Source organism: Molossus molossus, unplaced genomic scaffold (assembly GCF_014108415.1).
Source record: "Molossus molossus isolate mMolMol1 unplaced genomic scaffold, mMolMol1.p scaffold_m16_p_12, whole genome shotgun sequence".
In the NCBI taxonomy this organism is placed as follows: Eukaryota; Metazoa; Chordata; class Mammalia; order Chiroptera; family Molossidae; genus Molossus; species Molossus molossus.
In genome coordinates this window covers 70,199,577-70,214,892 of record NW_023425347.1, presented here as the reverse complement: position 1 = coordinate 70,214,892, position 15,316 = coordinate 70,199,577, and the positions used below count along the sequence as shown (strand labels likewise).

At 42.8% G+C, this 15,316-nt stretch overlaps 1 protein-coding gene and 1 long non-coding RNA gene across 3 annotated transcripts in view; one reads left to right on the top strand and one right to left on the bottom strand.

Annotated features, from left to right (window-relative positions):
• The first annotated feature begins 4,692 nt into the window (after nucleotides 1-4,692).
• Nucleotides 4,693-5,987, top strand: LOC118626093. The gene is made up of 3 exons (XR_004958864.1): nucleotides 4,693-5,066; nucleotides 5,467-5,487; nucleotides 5,908-5,987. It is a non-coding gene; the product is annotated as an uncharacterized LOC118626093 (long non-coding RNA).
• Nucleotides 5,060-15,316, bottom strand: part of ATPAF1 (ATP synthase mitochondrial F1 complex assembly factor 1) — a 31,389-nt gene continuing 21,132 nt past the window's right edge. For both annotated transcript variants that reach the window (XM_036255399.1, XM_036255400.1), the window contains one exon: nucleotides 5,060-7,453. In XM_036255399.1, coding sequence (XP_036111292.1) covers nucleotides 7,259-7,453 — 195 coding nt within the window. In that variant the 3' untranslated portion in view covers nucleotides 5,060-7,258. The remainder of the gene's footprint in view (nucleotides 7,454-15,316) is intronic.

Here is a 15,316-nt window from a genome sequence, read left to right as displayed (position 1 = left end):
CCAGCAGGCTTTTGAGTAGAAGAGGGATGGTACTGTTCCTGTGGTCATGGAAGACAGGGGGCAGAGACCAGCACAACATGAGGGTACACTTAACACATCAGGGCTGTCCAACCGTGTAGCCTGGACGGCTGTACTCATTTCTTGGGGTGGGAGTGGGGAGAATGTGCAATCAAAGGTGGCACAGCCCACTGTAACATGGGCTTCAGAAGGTTTCAGTCCCTCTGAAGAGTAGGAGGGCCCTCTTGACACCAAGAACCTCAGACTTGAGTGTTCTGTGCTCCAAGGTCCCCCTTCCCTTCCGGCTCCCTGACTACCCCTTGAGTTGAGGGCATAGCCCTCACCTCTCCAGGTTTCAGGACTTCCATCTTGGGAAGGAAGCCTCTGGAGGCTGAGGTGAAAGCCTGGTGTGCATAAGGGCCTTAGGATAATCTCAGAGCACGCCCTCCAACCTGACCTGACTCCAGTGCCTCGGGCAGGCCTTGCCCTCTACTAGATGCGTGCCCTCCAACCACTTAGGTTAGTTCTCTGCTCAGGGCTGTTCCGGGAGTGAAGGTGATAGTTGGTGGGTGTGGGGAATAAGGTCAGTGGGGGCAGTTTTACCAGGGTCCCAGGCTCAACCTTCCATAGAACCCACCATGAAGCCTACACAGGAAGTTCTGTTCAACCCTACCTGTTCTGCCGTTGTGATACCTCACTTTCAGCCTCTGGGGCTGCCACCCTGGAGCATGACCCCAGTTCAAACCCTCCTCAAACTACCCCAGAGGCCATGGCACTTTCTTCCTCTACAGCATCCTTTCTCCCAGTGTTTTCAGTAACATCTGCCTTAGAGTCAGTGGGCATGGGGTTCCTTACAGAGGACCATCTGATTCTGACCAAGCCTGGAGATCTATCAGTTACAGGAAGGACTAGGAAGAGAGGAACAAGTGAATGACACTATGGGAATGAAATCTGCAAAATCCAGAATGACAAAAATTCTATAGGACAGATTCTTAACACATAAACATCAAGAAAACAAAAGAGAGGAGGGAAAACTGTAAGTTAAAAGTGACTTAATACGGAATACTACTCAGCAATAGCAGCAAACCAGCTATTAAGACTTGCAGCAGCCCTGGCTGGTTTGGCTCAGCGGTTAGAGCGTCGGCCTGCGGTCCGGAGGGACCCGGTTTTGGTTCCTGCTAAGGGCATGTACCTTGGTTGCAGTTTGTCCCCAGCCCTGGTTGGGTCGTGTGGGTGGCAGCCACTCGATGTATCCTTTTCACATCAATGTTTCTCTCTCTCTCTCTCTCTCTTTCTCTCTCTCTCTCTCCCTCCCACTCTATCTGAACAAAAAATGGAAAAATGTCCTCGGGTGAGGATTAAAAAAAAAAGATTTGCAGCAACTTGGATGAATTTCAAAGGCATTGTGCTGAGTGAAAAATTCAATTTTAAAGGTTACTACTATATGATTTCACCATATACATCCTCAAAATGACAAAATTATGATGATGGATAGCAGATCAGTAGTTGCCAGGAGATAGGGCTGAGGAGGAGGGTTCAACTATAAAGGTGTACATAGCACAAGGGACTTTCTTTCGGTGACAGTAGCCACAAACCTATATATGTAATAAAGTTTCATAGGACTAAAAACAAAAGGGAAAAATGAGCCTAAAATTATTTTAAAATAAAAGTTAAAAAAAATAACTTAGACATATCTAGTTGCAAGATGTGAATCTTGTTTGGATCCTGATTTGAACAAATCAACTGAAAAAAATAAGTTATGGGATAATTGGGGAAATTTGAATATGACTGAACATTTGATAATATTAAGGAATTATTGTTAATTAATTTAGAAAAAAATTTAAGGTATTTATCCTTTAGAAATATAAGCAGAGGTATGTATGAAGGAAACAATGTGATGTCTGAGATTTGGAGGGAAAGTGGGTGGGGAACCAAATGAAATCAGATTGTCATGTGTTGAAAATTCTTTGTGTTGGGTGATAAGAACTTGGTGTTCATTATACTATTAGTTTTACTTTAGTGTATGTTTGAAAAGTTCGACAGTAAGACGTTTCAAAGAGGAAACACAAAAGGCAGGGCCTCTCTTATTGAGATTTTATTTCAGTTTCTTTGGGTTGGGCACAGGAAGCTGCTGGTTAAGCAAGGTCCCCAGTGATATTTATAAACAAGACTAAGGTTTAGGAATCTTTACTGTAGACTGAATATTTGTGTCCCTCTAAATTCATATGTTGAAACCTAATCCCCTATGCAATGGTATTTGGAGGTGGGGCCTCTGGGAGGTGATGGGGTTAGTGCTCTTATAAGAGAGACCTCAGAGAGCTCCCTTCCTTTTCTATCAATGTGAGGACAGCGATAGAAGACAGCCCTCTATGGACCAGGAAGCAGGTTCTCACCAGACACTAAACCTGTAGGTACCATTGGACTTCCCAGCCTCCAGAACTGTGAAAAATTAATTTTTGTGGTTTATGTCACCCTGTCTATGGTATTCTGTTATAGCAACCCAAATAGACTAATGCAACTTCTTCCTGTTCCCAATATTACTTATGGGGTGAGGTAAAAATGGGGGACCCCCCCAGAGGGCCAGCATAATGTCTACTAATAGTAGTAGTAAATTAATATAGTTTTTAACATCTTAGAGAGACAGCATGGTGGGATGGAAACGGCACATCTATTTTTGTTTTATTAATTGATGAAAGTATTTACTGAGGACTCATTAGATGTTAGGCACTATATTTGGGCTAGATGCAGACCTGGGCTTGCTTTTTGGGTGATGACAACAGTCTCGATCTTTTGAGGAACTTTTCACAGGCCAGGATGCCCCACTTTATAGCTCCTCCGACTGAGGTTGCAGATGATCATCAAAGAGCAACAGGTCAGAGAGGGGTAGCTTTTTAAAAAATGTTTTTATTGATTTTTTTAGAGAGAGGGAGAGATAGAAACATCGATGGGAGAAACATCAATTGGCTGCCTCCTGCATGCCCCCTACTGGGGATTGAGCCTGCAACTCAGGCATGTGTCCTGACCAGGCATAGAACTGGGACCTCTCAGTCCATGGGATGATGCTCAATCCATGAGCCACACTGGCTGGGTAGAGGTGGCTTTTAAAGGGGAAGGGTCATAGCCCTGGTTGATTTGGTTCAGCAGTTAAAGCAACAGCCTGTGGATCGAAGGGTCATGGGTTTGATTCCCGGCAAGGACATGTACTTGGGTTGCAGGTTCATTCCCCAGCCCTGGTCGGGGTCACACAGGAGGCAACCAATGGATGTTTCTCTCTCCCTCCCTCCCTCCCTTCTACTATCTCTAAAAATCAATGGGAAAATATCCTTGGTGAGGATCAACAAAAAATAAAAATAAATAGCCCTGGCCAGTTTTGCTCAGAGGTTAGAGCGTCAGCCTGCGGACTAGAGTCCTGGGTTCGGTTCCCGCTAAGGGCACGTACCTCGGTTGCAGTTTGTCCCCAGCCCCAGTTGGGGTCGTGTGGGTGGCAACCACTTGATGTGTCTCTCTCACATCGATGTTTCTCTCTCTCTTCCCCCTCTCTCCTTCTGCTCTATCTGAAAATAAAAATAAAAAAACCAAAAAATAAATCAAGGGGAAGGGTCTTTGGCTGTAAGTCTAATCTCCTCAAGCATTTCACACCAGGTACTATGGTCTGGCAAAATTCACATCCCCCACAGTACCCAGTAGTGTTCTTTAACCCTCCTTGCTCCTTCTCTGAAATGGCACTGGTCAGGTATCTCATATTGTAATTATTCATGTCCGTGTCTCTCCCTTGCTCCTCAAGGGCAAGGGCTAAACTTTTAAACCTGGGCCCAGCAACAAGCATGCTGAACCTGGCCCTGCCTCAAGGCCTCAGCACATGCTGTTCTCCTTACCTGGTGCTTTTCTTCAAGTATCAGTTGTCACCTTTGCAGAGACGGTGCTCTTGACCATTAGGCTATTGCCTCCATTCCACATTCTATATTATTTTATTTTCGTAGCACTACCAGTATTTGAAATAATTTGTTATTCATTTGTCTTCTTCACAAGCATATAAACTCATGACAAGGGCCTTGTCTGTCCTGCTCATTGCCTTATTCCTTAGCTTCCTACACCTGTGCTTGACATATACTAGGTGCCCACTACATATTAATGAACGCTGAATCAGTGCTAAATCAAAGGAATGGGGAAGTGGTCATTTATACCTCTTCTCCAAGGCTGAACAAAGGTCAGTATTATGGAGACTGCAAACAAACAAACAAACAAAACAAACAAACCATGTGGCAACTGCTTCCAAACTGGTTAGAGAAGAAGGAAATAGCAGTGTAAACCTCCTGAGAACAAGACAAGGCAAACTATGACCAGGTGCTAGATATGAGGCAAAGAATCAGAGGCCAGAGAGACACAGGTGATGGCTGGAACAGAGCTTGAGAGCAGGAATGATCCTTCCCATCTTCCTGCATCAGCACCTAACGTGGCAGTGGCAGAGTAGGTATTGAATTGCACTGGGCAGAGAGCCAGCAGATTGGTGACTTACAGAGATTTTGTTATAATTTGGTAGCTTGGATTACAAATATTCCTATTCAATAAATTCTCAATCTAAGTGTGTTAAGAGATTCTCTTAAATTCAGAGTATTTAAATATAGGCGCGCACACACACAAGATGATGTTTTGGCTAAAATACGTGTCATTTATTTATTCAACAAACAACGGAGTGTCTTCTATGTTCCAGGCCATGTCCTTGGCACTGGGAATGGAGAAAAACCCTGTCCCTCAAGGAGCTCACAGTCTAGTGGGGGCAAAAGACACATAAATATATAAATATAATGCAGAATATGCAAAAGGGACCACTATGGGAGGCAAAGGACAGAGGCCTCCAATTCTATGGTTAATGTCCACAGGAAAGGAAGACCTGGCATTTTTTGTGAGGAACACATAAGGCAATGGTTTTCAAAGTGTGGCTGGTGAATCACCTGCAGCTGAATCATCTGAAGCACATCTTAAAATGCAGATTCCCAGCATTTCCTGCAAAGATTGATGCAGTAGGCTGAAGTTTGGGACTTGGGAATCTGCATTCTGAAGTGTTCAAGGTAATTCTACTTCAACTTAAAGTTCGAGAACCTGTGAGATAAGGTTTGCTTGTTCAACTGGAATGAAGAATGATATGCACATCTTAATTTGTGTTGGTCTTTAATGATAGGCGGGGAAGTAGACAAGAGGGAGGGAGTTGACATTTACTAAGCTCTACTGTATTCTAATTAATTAATGCTCACAATAATCCTATGAGGTAGATATTATTATTATTCTAATTTTACAGATGAATAAACAGAATTAGAGAGTTTAAATCATTTGTTCAATATTATAGACTAATGAATTGCAATACTGACATCTGAATCCAGATTCATTCGACTTTAAAGACTATCCACTTTCTATAACACCATGTTGCATCAGCAGATGAATTTACTGACTTATGTTACAATTTTCTTTTAGTTCTTTGCCAGATCTTGCTAGGTAAATATAAAGAACAGCCAGATGGTGCTTTGGTCATGTCCAGTGTAACTGTCCATGGATACATCCTTTCTTGGCAAGTGGGGGTTTAGGGCAAAGCTGGGAGGAACAATAAAATGAGCAGCCAGTCCCCCCCTATCATTTTCTCACCCTCTGGTGGAGGTGTTATGAAAATGTTCTATGGCTAGGAACTGAGTCCATCTGAATAGAAAAGCAAACATAGATACTTATAATAGCAACACCACCTGATGCTAAAGATTCCTGGGACTCAAAACATCAAAACTCAAGTTTCTTAAAAAATTAACTGTCAGGACCAGAGGTAGGTCCAGAATTTGCATTAGGAAACAGCTCTGTCTCCAGAGAAATTGTGAAAGGGTAGCAGCTTTTCCAGGTTAAACAAACACTACCTGTCTCTATACACAGACTCAGAGGTACAACAAAAAAGACACAGCTCAGAAAATAATGGAAGTCCAACCCCATTTAAAGAACTTGGGGACAGGCCCAACCTGTAATGAAGAAAAACATACACAGACTCTGTAAGTACTGGTTCCATTCCCATTCACCCTATTCAGTCTCGTACAACCAGATCTCGGGCAGCAGCAAAGTAGAGCGTGTCAGAGCAGGAAAAGGAAAGGCATAGCAGAGGCAGTTAACAATAATGGTGGGGGGGCTGGGACTGCAGGTTCAAAAGGCTGGTGTGTAACCACCACCCTCCTCTATCACTGAGCTTGGAGCCACCACAGTGACACTACAAACTACATGGGAGTGTCCAGCGCTGGAGATATCCTTTCTCATTTTTGGTGTTTCAACAACTACTGAGTTCAAAGGTAAGTTGTGATCAAATCAGCTCATATCACTGACACAATAGCACACAGCTTAGATTTCACTGTTGAGCGTAACAAAGATTGTAAGCCAGACTTTATTCTATTGCTATATTTTCTCCACTTCCAATCTGGGAACATTTGCTTCCACCCACTTTTTCATATAATACTAGCATGGCTTAGAGTTGTTTAAAAAAAACACCCAACATCACAAAAACATGCAAATCTGGACTGAGCCTTCCTTACAAAAAAGTTGATTTATTTACACTACACTCCAAATACACAGCTTTTAAAAGGCAGAGTTAGAGGAGCAGGTGCCACAAACCATGGTTTAAAAATATGCAGGCACTGTACCTGTGTATTTAAGTATGCCTGGAATCTACTGATGCTTCAAACCAGCTACACTAAAGGCAACTCTGGGGGCGTCTAGATGAAGTCTTACTCCTGATGGCAATGGCTGGTTGTTCCAGAGTCTAAACAGGATATTTGGGTTTTGCTTTTGGCCAACTAACTGGCACCTGAAAAGAGGACATAAAGCCCACATATAACGATAGCAGGTCTTCAAGCTTATCCTGTCACAAGTTTATAAAGATGAGGAACTACAGGCATTTGGAAAATATCCACAATGCAAAAGCCCTTGTAACAAAATGTTACACTATGTAAAATTAAGTCAACCATTCTGTGGATCCTTGGCTATCTCTGACTATGACCTCAAACACTTAAAAAGGGAACCTCAAGTATGCTGAGATAATTATCAGAATGTTTGGCTACCTTTGTTCCTGAATATTAAGTAATAGGGTTCACCTCCATGATTACTTCTTGCATAAGCATACAGGGCAACTCCTCAGAGACTGCACATTATAGATGCTGAGCTCCTGGGAGTTCAAGGGAATGGGTGAGCTCCAGACTATCCAGAGCTGAGCAGACTCTGTAAGGAGCCAACTCTTACGGCTCTAAGTCTTATCCTGGTTCTGGGCACATTTCAATTCTGCTCCAAGTCCACTTTGCTCCAATTCAGCGATGACAGACATATATTTGAACTCATTTGGTCTGAAGTTAAAGGTCTCCACTAATCCATAGGTCTCCTTCCGTTCAGTGGCATAGAAGAGCTGGACTTGGTTGGCAATGCACTGCGCCTCAGCAACGTTCTGTAAGGTAAAAAGGACTGTGAGGTCTCTCCTGGCACAGGAACACAAAGCTCTGTGTTTGAGTCCTATGGCAAGTGGACCCTCACCCAGGATCACTGCTTCAGGAAGCTTCCCCAACTTCCTGATCTTCCAAGTCTCAGTTAGGTGGCCCCTCTCTGTGTACCCAGATTACCCCATGCTTACTTCTATCACAGTATCTTTTATTAAAAAAATGTTTTTATTTTTTTCTTAGAGAAAGAAGAAGGGAGAGAAAGAGAGAGAGAAACAGCGATGTGAAAGAGAAACATCAATTGGCTGCCTCCTGCATGCCCCCTACCAGGGATAGAGCCCACAACCCAGGCATGTGCCGACTGGGAATTGAACCGGCCACAGGATGACACTCAACCAATTGAACTACATCAGTCAAGGCGATCATAGTATTTATCATACAATATTGTATTTGTCCTTTTCTTTTTTCCTTGTCTATCTTCCCTAGTATGAATTCCTCAAAGTATATGTGCTTGTTTTATAACCCTGCACAGAGTGACAGCTGGTGAATGTTTGACTAAATTATTGCATATGCTCATAATTTCCCTCTTCATTCAGTTCCTTTATAATTGCTGAGCGTCAACCCATGCACCAAGAGGTCACCGGTCAGAGCACATGCCCAGGTTGTGGGCCCAATCCCCAGTGGGGGGCATCAATGTTCTCTCTCATCGATGTTTCTACCTCTCTCTCCCTCTCCCTTCCTCTCTAAAATCAATAAAGAAAAAAATTTAATATAAAAAGAAAATAAATAAAAATAAGGGGGGGGGAGAACAATAGTTACTCAGTTCCAAGCGTTTGTTTGTGAGTACTAAGTTCTTTTTTTTAATCCTCACTTGAGGATATTTTTTTCTATTTATTTTCAGACAGAGTGGGAGGGGGAGAGGGAGAGAAAGAGAGAGAGAGAGAGAGAAACATTGACGTGACATTAGAGGGACACACTGACTGGTTGCCTCCTGCACGATCCTGACCAGGGCCAGGGATGAACTGCAACTGAGGTATGTGCCTTTGGCCGAAATCGAACCCGCGACTCATTGGTGCGCAGGCCGACGCTCTACCACTGAGCCAAACCGGCCAGGAGAAGTACTAAGTTCTTGACTAACCAGACACACTCAAATAAAACCCGTTCTTGATACAACGTTGGTCAGAAAACTAGTGCCAAAGCCGCTGTGACAGTTTCCATTTCGTCCACAAATCCTGACACTCCCCCTTGATGGAGCCTCGTTTCCCTTTCTTTGAGTACAGGCTGTACTTACTGACTTGCATCTAACAAACAGACTACAGTGGTATGACAGAGAGTGACTTCTGCCTTTAAGTCACAAAAGACATTGTAGTTTCTGTCTTGCTGTCTCTCTTGAATCACTTGCTCTGGGAAAGTCAGCTGCCATGTCACGAGGACATTTAAGTCGCCCTGCAGAGAAGCCAACATAGCAAGGAAACTTGAGGCCTCCTGCCAACAGCCATGAGAGTGGGGTCAGAGGCTGATCCTCAAGCCCAATCAACCTTCAATGGCTGTGGCCCTGGCCAACATCTTGACAGAAATTTCATGAGAGATTGAGCCAGAACCACCCAGCTATGCTGCTCTTGAATTCCTGACTCACAGAAACTATGAGGTAATACATTTTTGTTTTAAACCACTAAGTTTGGGGTAATCTGCTACGCAGCCATTTCTAACTAATGCACCAGCCTAATAGCCTCAGGGAAGGAAAGGGGCCACCTTCTGGAAAGCTAAGAGGCAGGGAAATGGTGACCAGACAGGTGGGTTCAGGACATAGGCTACATTTTTGAAATCTTATAAGAGTTACTTCAAACAACTCTTTTGCTACCTATACATTCTCTAGTTATACCTAGTTGGAGACACGTACTCATTATCATTGTGTTCATATAGCCAAAACCTAACCCCAAAGGATAATGGAAAATTGCCAGTAAAACTGACTGTTAAAAGTGTGCTATGTCTAACTAGAGAATGATGAAGACAGGTTTATAAATACCCTAGGCCGCTTTCTCTCCATTCTCTCCCAGTGGGCTTTCAGGTCATTTTCTCACAAGCAGGCACTAATCTCTGAGACTGGATCTTCAATCAAAAGCCTTTTTCCAAAATGCTGCCTATTTCAAATTAATAGAATTTCAGAGCTGGAGGGGCCTCAGAGATCACCCAGTCCTCATTTAATAAGCCAAAAAACCAAAGCAGATGAGGTCCAGGGATAGGCCCAAGGTCATGTGGCTAGCAAGTGGCAGAGACAGGCCCAGACCTCCGGACTCCCAAACTGGTACTCCCACCACTTCACCCTGTACTGTTTCTGGTGGGGCAAGACAATTAAAATCGATCAAGGTGTTAGCTCTGCTTCATCAATTTTACCTTTTTTATACTCAAACATGTCTCAAGAGCAGACTATTTCTAAAGCAAATGCATTACCATAATCTGAGGCAGATATCACCATTCTCTGAGCACCTGAACTGTAGGGCCTCTGACAATCAATGTTTATTTGAGGCTTAGGATGGTGAAAGTAGGGGTTCTCTCCGCTGTGTTCATTCTAGAACAATGCTATTCCAACAGCAGAGTCATAGGGGCTCTGTGGAGGTGCCCCAGGTCCCTTCACCTGTTTCAGCTATTCTACCCTGGAGTTGACATAGTAAGGTTTTGTTTAGATAAGGGTTCCTTCTACTGGTTTGAAGACCCCTAGCGCAGCGGGTAGGGGTGTTAGACACAGGGAGCTATCTGCATGTGCCTCTCGAGGGTAATGGAAAGCACCCAGCGCTGTATTCGCCCCCTGCCTTTTGTTCTCTTAACTCACAATATGAAACAGTAAGTAGTCTCCTCTCTTTCCAAGACCCTAGAAGATAAACATATTAACTCCCTGTGTTGCTCAATAAGGAGGTATATTAAACCCGATTTCTCCTTCTCTTTCAATTTTCATAGCTATGATCAATTTACCAAACCTGGCCCATTGTACTCACTATATATTTCTGGGGTCATTCTCTCTTCTCCAGTGACTCTTTTGTGTCTTCAAGATAAAACTAAACCTTTAAACATAACCCACTAAACCTTTTTTTATATCAGTGATACCAAACTGTTTGTAATACTGCAAGTCAGTTTACACCACATAGAACTTACTTATGCTATTTGCGCTGTGTGGAACATTCCCCTCTCCCTCTCACCTCTCTTTACCTGGCTAAACTCTGGCTCATTTTTGAAGGTCCAGCACAGGCATCATCTCTAGGAAATCTTTTTTCCTCCTTCTGGGTCAGGGAACCCCTCCCCACAGAAAGCTGTGCAGGTTTCTATTCTAGCACTTACTGCAATCCAATGAAATCATCTATTGACATAGATATGAAACCAGATAAAGTTTTCTAATATTCTACTAAATTCTCAGCATTAAAGTTAGTTAAGAAGAAACCTCTAGTTTCCATGTATTTAGATTACTGTATTTGGAAATACTATGCCTAAGTACAAATTCATGCACGAATATGCAGGTGATTATATATTCATATTACATTTCTAGGTTTCCCATCTCTGAATCACACAACTCTACAATAACTTCTAACATGTCTAATTCTGTACAGCAGTTCCTCAAATAACATCATTTCATTTAATGTTGTTTTGTTATAATACTGATGTGATGCTGTAGGAACTTAACTGTTGTGTGTATCAATTAGCCAATGGTAAAACTGGTTTTGTTATATGTCAATTTGCCGCAGTTCTAAGAACCTACCGACAACATAAAGGACTTACTGTACTACACTGGACATTCACAGTCAAGTTGACTTATACAAGGCAAATCCAGGGTGGAGCAAAGGTAGGTTTACAGTTGTGAGTATACAAAACAGAGTTTATTATTTTCCATATAAACAACTGTAAACCTATTTTTGCCCCACTCTGTGTTTGTTGTCTGGTATGCTGTTAAATGTTATTAAGGCCAGGAAGCAAATTTTAATGATAATGGGAACCGTGTACAGTTTGAGACCACCAAAGTGAGGTGGTTAAAATGCCAAAGTAGCCCTGGCTAGTGTGGCTCAGTTGGCTGGGCATTGTCCTGTACACTGAAAGGTTGCTGGTTTGATTCCCGGTCAGGGCACATGCCATGCCAGGTTGAGGGTTCGATCCCCAGTATGGGGCATGCAGGAGGCAGCTGACAGATGCTTTTTCCTCACATTAATGTTTCTCTCCCTTCCTCTCTCTCTAAAATATATAAATAAATACATTTTAAAAAGCCAGCCTGGCCAGTGTGGCTCAGTGGATTGATTGAACATCATCCCATGGACTGAGAGGTCCTGGTTCGATTCCCAGTGAGGGCACATGCCCGGGTTGCAAGCTTGATCCCTAGTAGGGGGTGTGCAGGAAGCAGCCAATAGATGGTTCTCTCACATTGCAGTTTCTATCTCCCTTTCTTTCTCTCTAACAAAATAAATCAATAAAACCATTAAAATTAAAAAGCCAAAGTAGAAGGGCTCTTCTCTGACTGCCAGAGTGCACTTTTAATATGGTTAGAGGCTGTGCTTTGCTGAAGATCACAAAATAAAGTGTAATCTTTATGTCACTCACTCCTCAGTTCAAATCTTAAACCTTGTCATTATTGGTAACTATATCTCCTCCAAATCTCAATTTGAAACGCCCCTGCTTTGTCTACTATTTTCCTATCTTTTAAGCTCACCCCCAACTTCAAAAACCTTTTAACTCCACTAGGACAGAATTGTTTCTAACCTCACTTATGTTTTCACTTCCCTCTTTATCCAGCTAGCATTCCATGGTCAACAACTATATTCACTCCTTTGCCTTTACCTCTATCTTCCTGGTTGCTGTTTTACTTCATCATATCACTTGGGTAAACCATAACCCTAGTTAAATCCAACTCTCAGCCCTCTTTCTGTGCCGGCACCCACATAGGCATTCTCTTCCATGCTCCTAGGCCACAGGCAGGCATACACTTTCTGTAAAGGGGAGACAGTTAATATTTTAGGCTCTATGGGACCTATAGTTTTTGTTGTAATTACTCAACTCTCAGTTGCAGACCTAAAACAGCCATAGATAATATGTAAATGATAATCACGGCTGTGTTCCAATAAAACTTTTTATACAGACACTGAAATTTGAATTTCATATACTTTTCACAGGTCATAAAACCTTCTTTAGGTTTGCCTCCCTTCCCCCAGCCATTTAAAGATGTAGAACACATTCTTAACTCATGGGCCTTCTAAAAACAGATAGTGGACTGGATTTGGCCCACAGGCTGTATGTAGTTTGCTGACTCCTGCCCTAGTCAACGATTTCAGACTTTCTCTTTTCCACTCTATTGTGCTACACCTATTCATTCTTCCATCCACGCTCTCAGCTTTCTTTTCACTAAGCAATCTAGAGAGAAGTTCTACCGGCTACCACCACCTCTATCCGTTTAACTGTATTTGTGTCCTTACATCCTGGCTTTTCACCTGTTTTTATATTTTCCTCATGCCCAGACTTACCCACTCAAAAATCTCTCTTCAACATTTCTTTCCTCTCTCCTCGTGATCAATATTTCCCTCTCTACTGGGTCTTTCTATCAGCATCCAAACATTATTTCTCCCATATTTAAAACAGAACAAAAAAACCTTCTCATTCACTTCTCCCCTCCAGGTATTGCCCTGCTCTTTCCTTCCCCTCTTCAGACTTGTTTATGCTTATTCTATTTTTTTTTTTTTAATCCTCACCCGAGGACATTTTTGCATTTATCTTCAGATACAGTGGGAGGGAGAACATTGATGTGAGAGAGAGGAACATCGATGTGAGAGAGAGGAACATCGATGTGAGAGAGACACATTGAGTGGTTGCCACCCACACAAACCCAACCGGGGCCAGGGACAAACTGCAACCGAGGTACGTGCTCTTAGCAGAAACTGAACCTGGGACTCTCTGGTCCGCAGGCCGATGCTCTAACCGCTAAGCAAAACTGGCCAGGGCTGTTTATGCTTACTCTAATTTCTCTTTCCATACTCTCTTTGATTGATTGATTGATTGATTGACTGATTTGTATATGCCCCTAGCGGGAACCAAACCTGGGACTCTCTGGTCCACAGGCCAATGCTCCAACCGCTGAGCCAAACCAGCCAGGACCTTTCCATACTCTCTTAAATGTACTCCAATTATGCATTTATCCTACTGCTCCTTTTGAAAAGTCCCTGATGAAGGTCCCCCATGACTTCCATGTTGTGATGTAGTAAATTCTCAGTCCTTGTCTTACTTTCCCTATTAGCAAGAGAGAATTGGCCAGTTGAGCACTCCTAATTCCTTGAAACATTTTATCTCAACTTCCAGGCATTCAACCATCTTAGTTTTCGGCCTACATCACTGACTTGTTTCTTTTAAATCTTCTTTGCTGATGCTTCCTCATCTCCACTGGGCTCAGTTCTTAGACCTCTTCTCTTTTCTATCTCCATTTACTTCCTTGATGATTTCATTCAGTCTCGCAGCTTTAAATAACAATCCATATGCTGACAACTCCTATATTTATATATCGAGCCTGGACCTCTCCTCTGAACTCCAGGCTCATATATCTAACTGCCTACTACTTGGAAATCTAATAGGCATCTCAGATTTCACATGGCCACAACTGAGCTCCTGATCTTCCTTCCAAACCTTTTTCTCCTGCAATCTTGTTTATCTCAGTTAATGGCAACTCCATTCTTCTGGATAGGATTTTGGGTAACCTGCAGCTGAGTACGATGGGTGGAAGGAAGAATAGGAGAAATGGGACTGAACAGTTTCAGGAATAACAGACAGAAAAGTAGAGTCCCAACTGTATCTAAGACTTGGGACTTACTGCTACTTACTGCTAATAGAAACTGAAATACTACCTGAGTACCATCACTTTTTCCTTCCCTGTATGCAGCAAGTAAGAGAGAGAGGAAAAATAAGTGAGAAAAATAAGTAATGAAAAATCTCAGGGAAAAGAGGCATGAAAATGGCCAGTATCTTGAGGACATCCTGAACTTAAATGCTGCCAGATAAATGACACTAAAATAAGCAAAGACTAGAGAAATAGGTTGTCCAGTCATCATCAAACTGCTCCCAGCCCTGGGTACACAGGGAGAACAAACACAATAGATATCATTACCTATGGGCATATGGTTGACGCTTTATCCAGGGAATGGGAAAGGGAGCAAGGGAAATCACACTGTATGAGGAATGTTGTACATGTGAACAGTGTGGATGATAAAAGATTGAGCACTAACTACACTAGCCTTGAACTCTTCTCTACACTTAAGAAGCCATTTACTTGTCCAGTCTCTTACCTAAAACTCCTGAGGCCTGATGTGTTTTGAAGTCAGAATTTTATTTTACTTTATTTTTTAAATATATTTTTATTGATTTTTAGAGAGAGATGAAGGGAGAGGGAGGGAGAGATAAAAACATCAATGAGCCCTGGCCGGTTTGGCTCAGTAGTTAGAGCATCGGCCTGTGGTCCAGAGAGGCCCGGGTTCGATTCCCGCTAAGGGCATGTACTTCGTTTGCAGTTTGTCCCCGGTCCTGGTTGGGTCCTGCGGGTGGCAGCCACTCGATGTGTCCCTTTCACGTCGATGTTTCTCTCTCTCTCTCTTCTTCTCTCTCCCTCCCACTCAGTCTGAATAAAGAATGGAAAAATGTCCTCATGAGGATAAAAAAAACCAAAAACACATCAATGAGACATATTGATCAGTTGCCTCTTGCACGCTCCGTACTGGGGATCGAGCCTGGGCATGTGCCCTGACTGGGAATTGAACTGGTGATCTCTTGATCCATTACCACTGAGCTACACCAGCTGGGTTGAAGTCAGAATTTTATAATTTTAGAAAGGTAATAGGTGCAGGATGTTTTCAGAGCGTTTG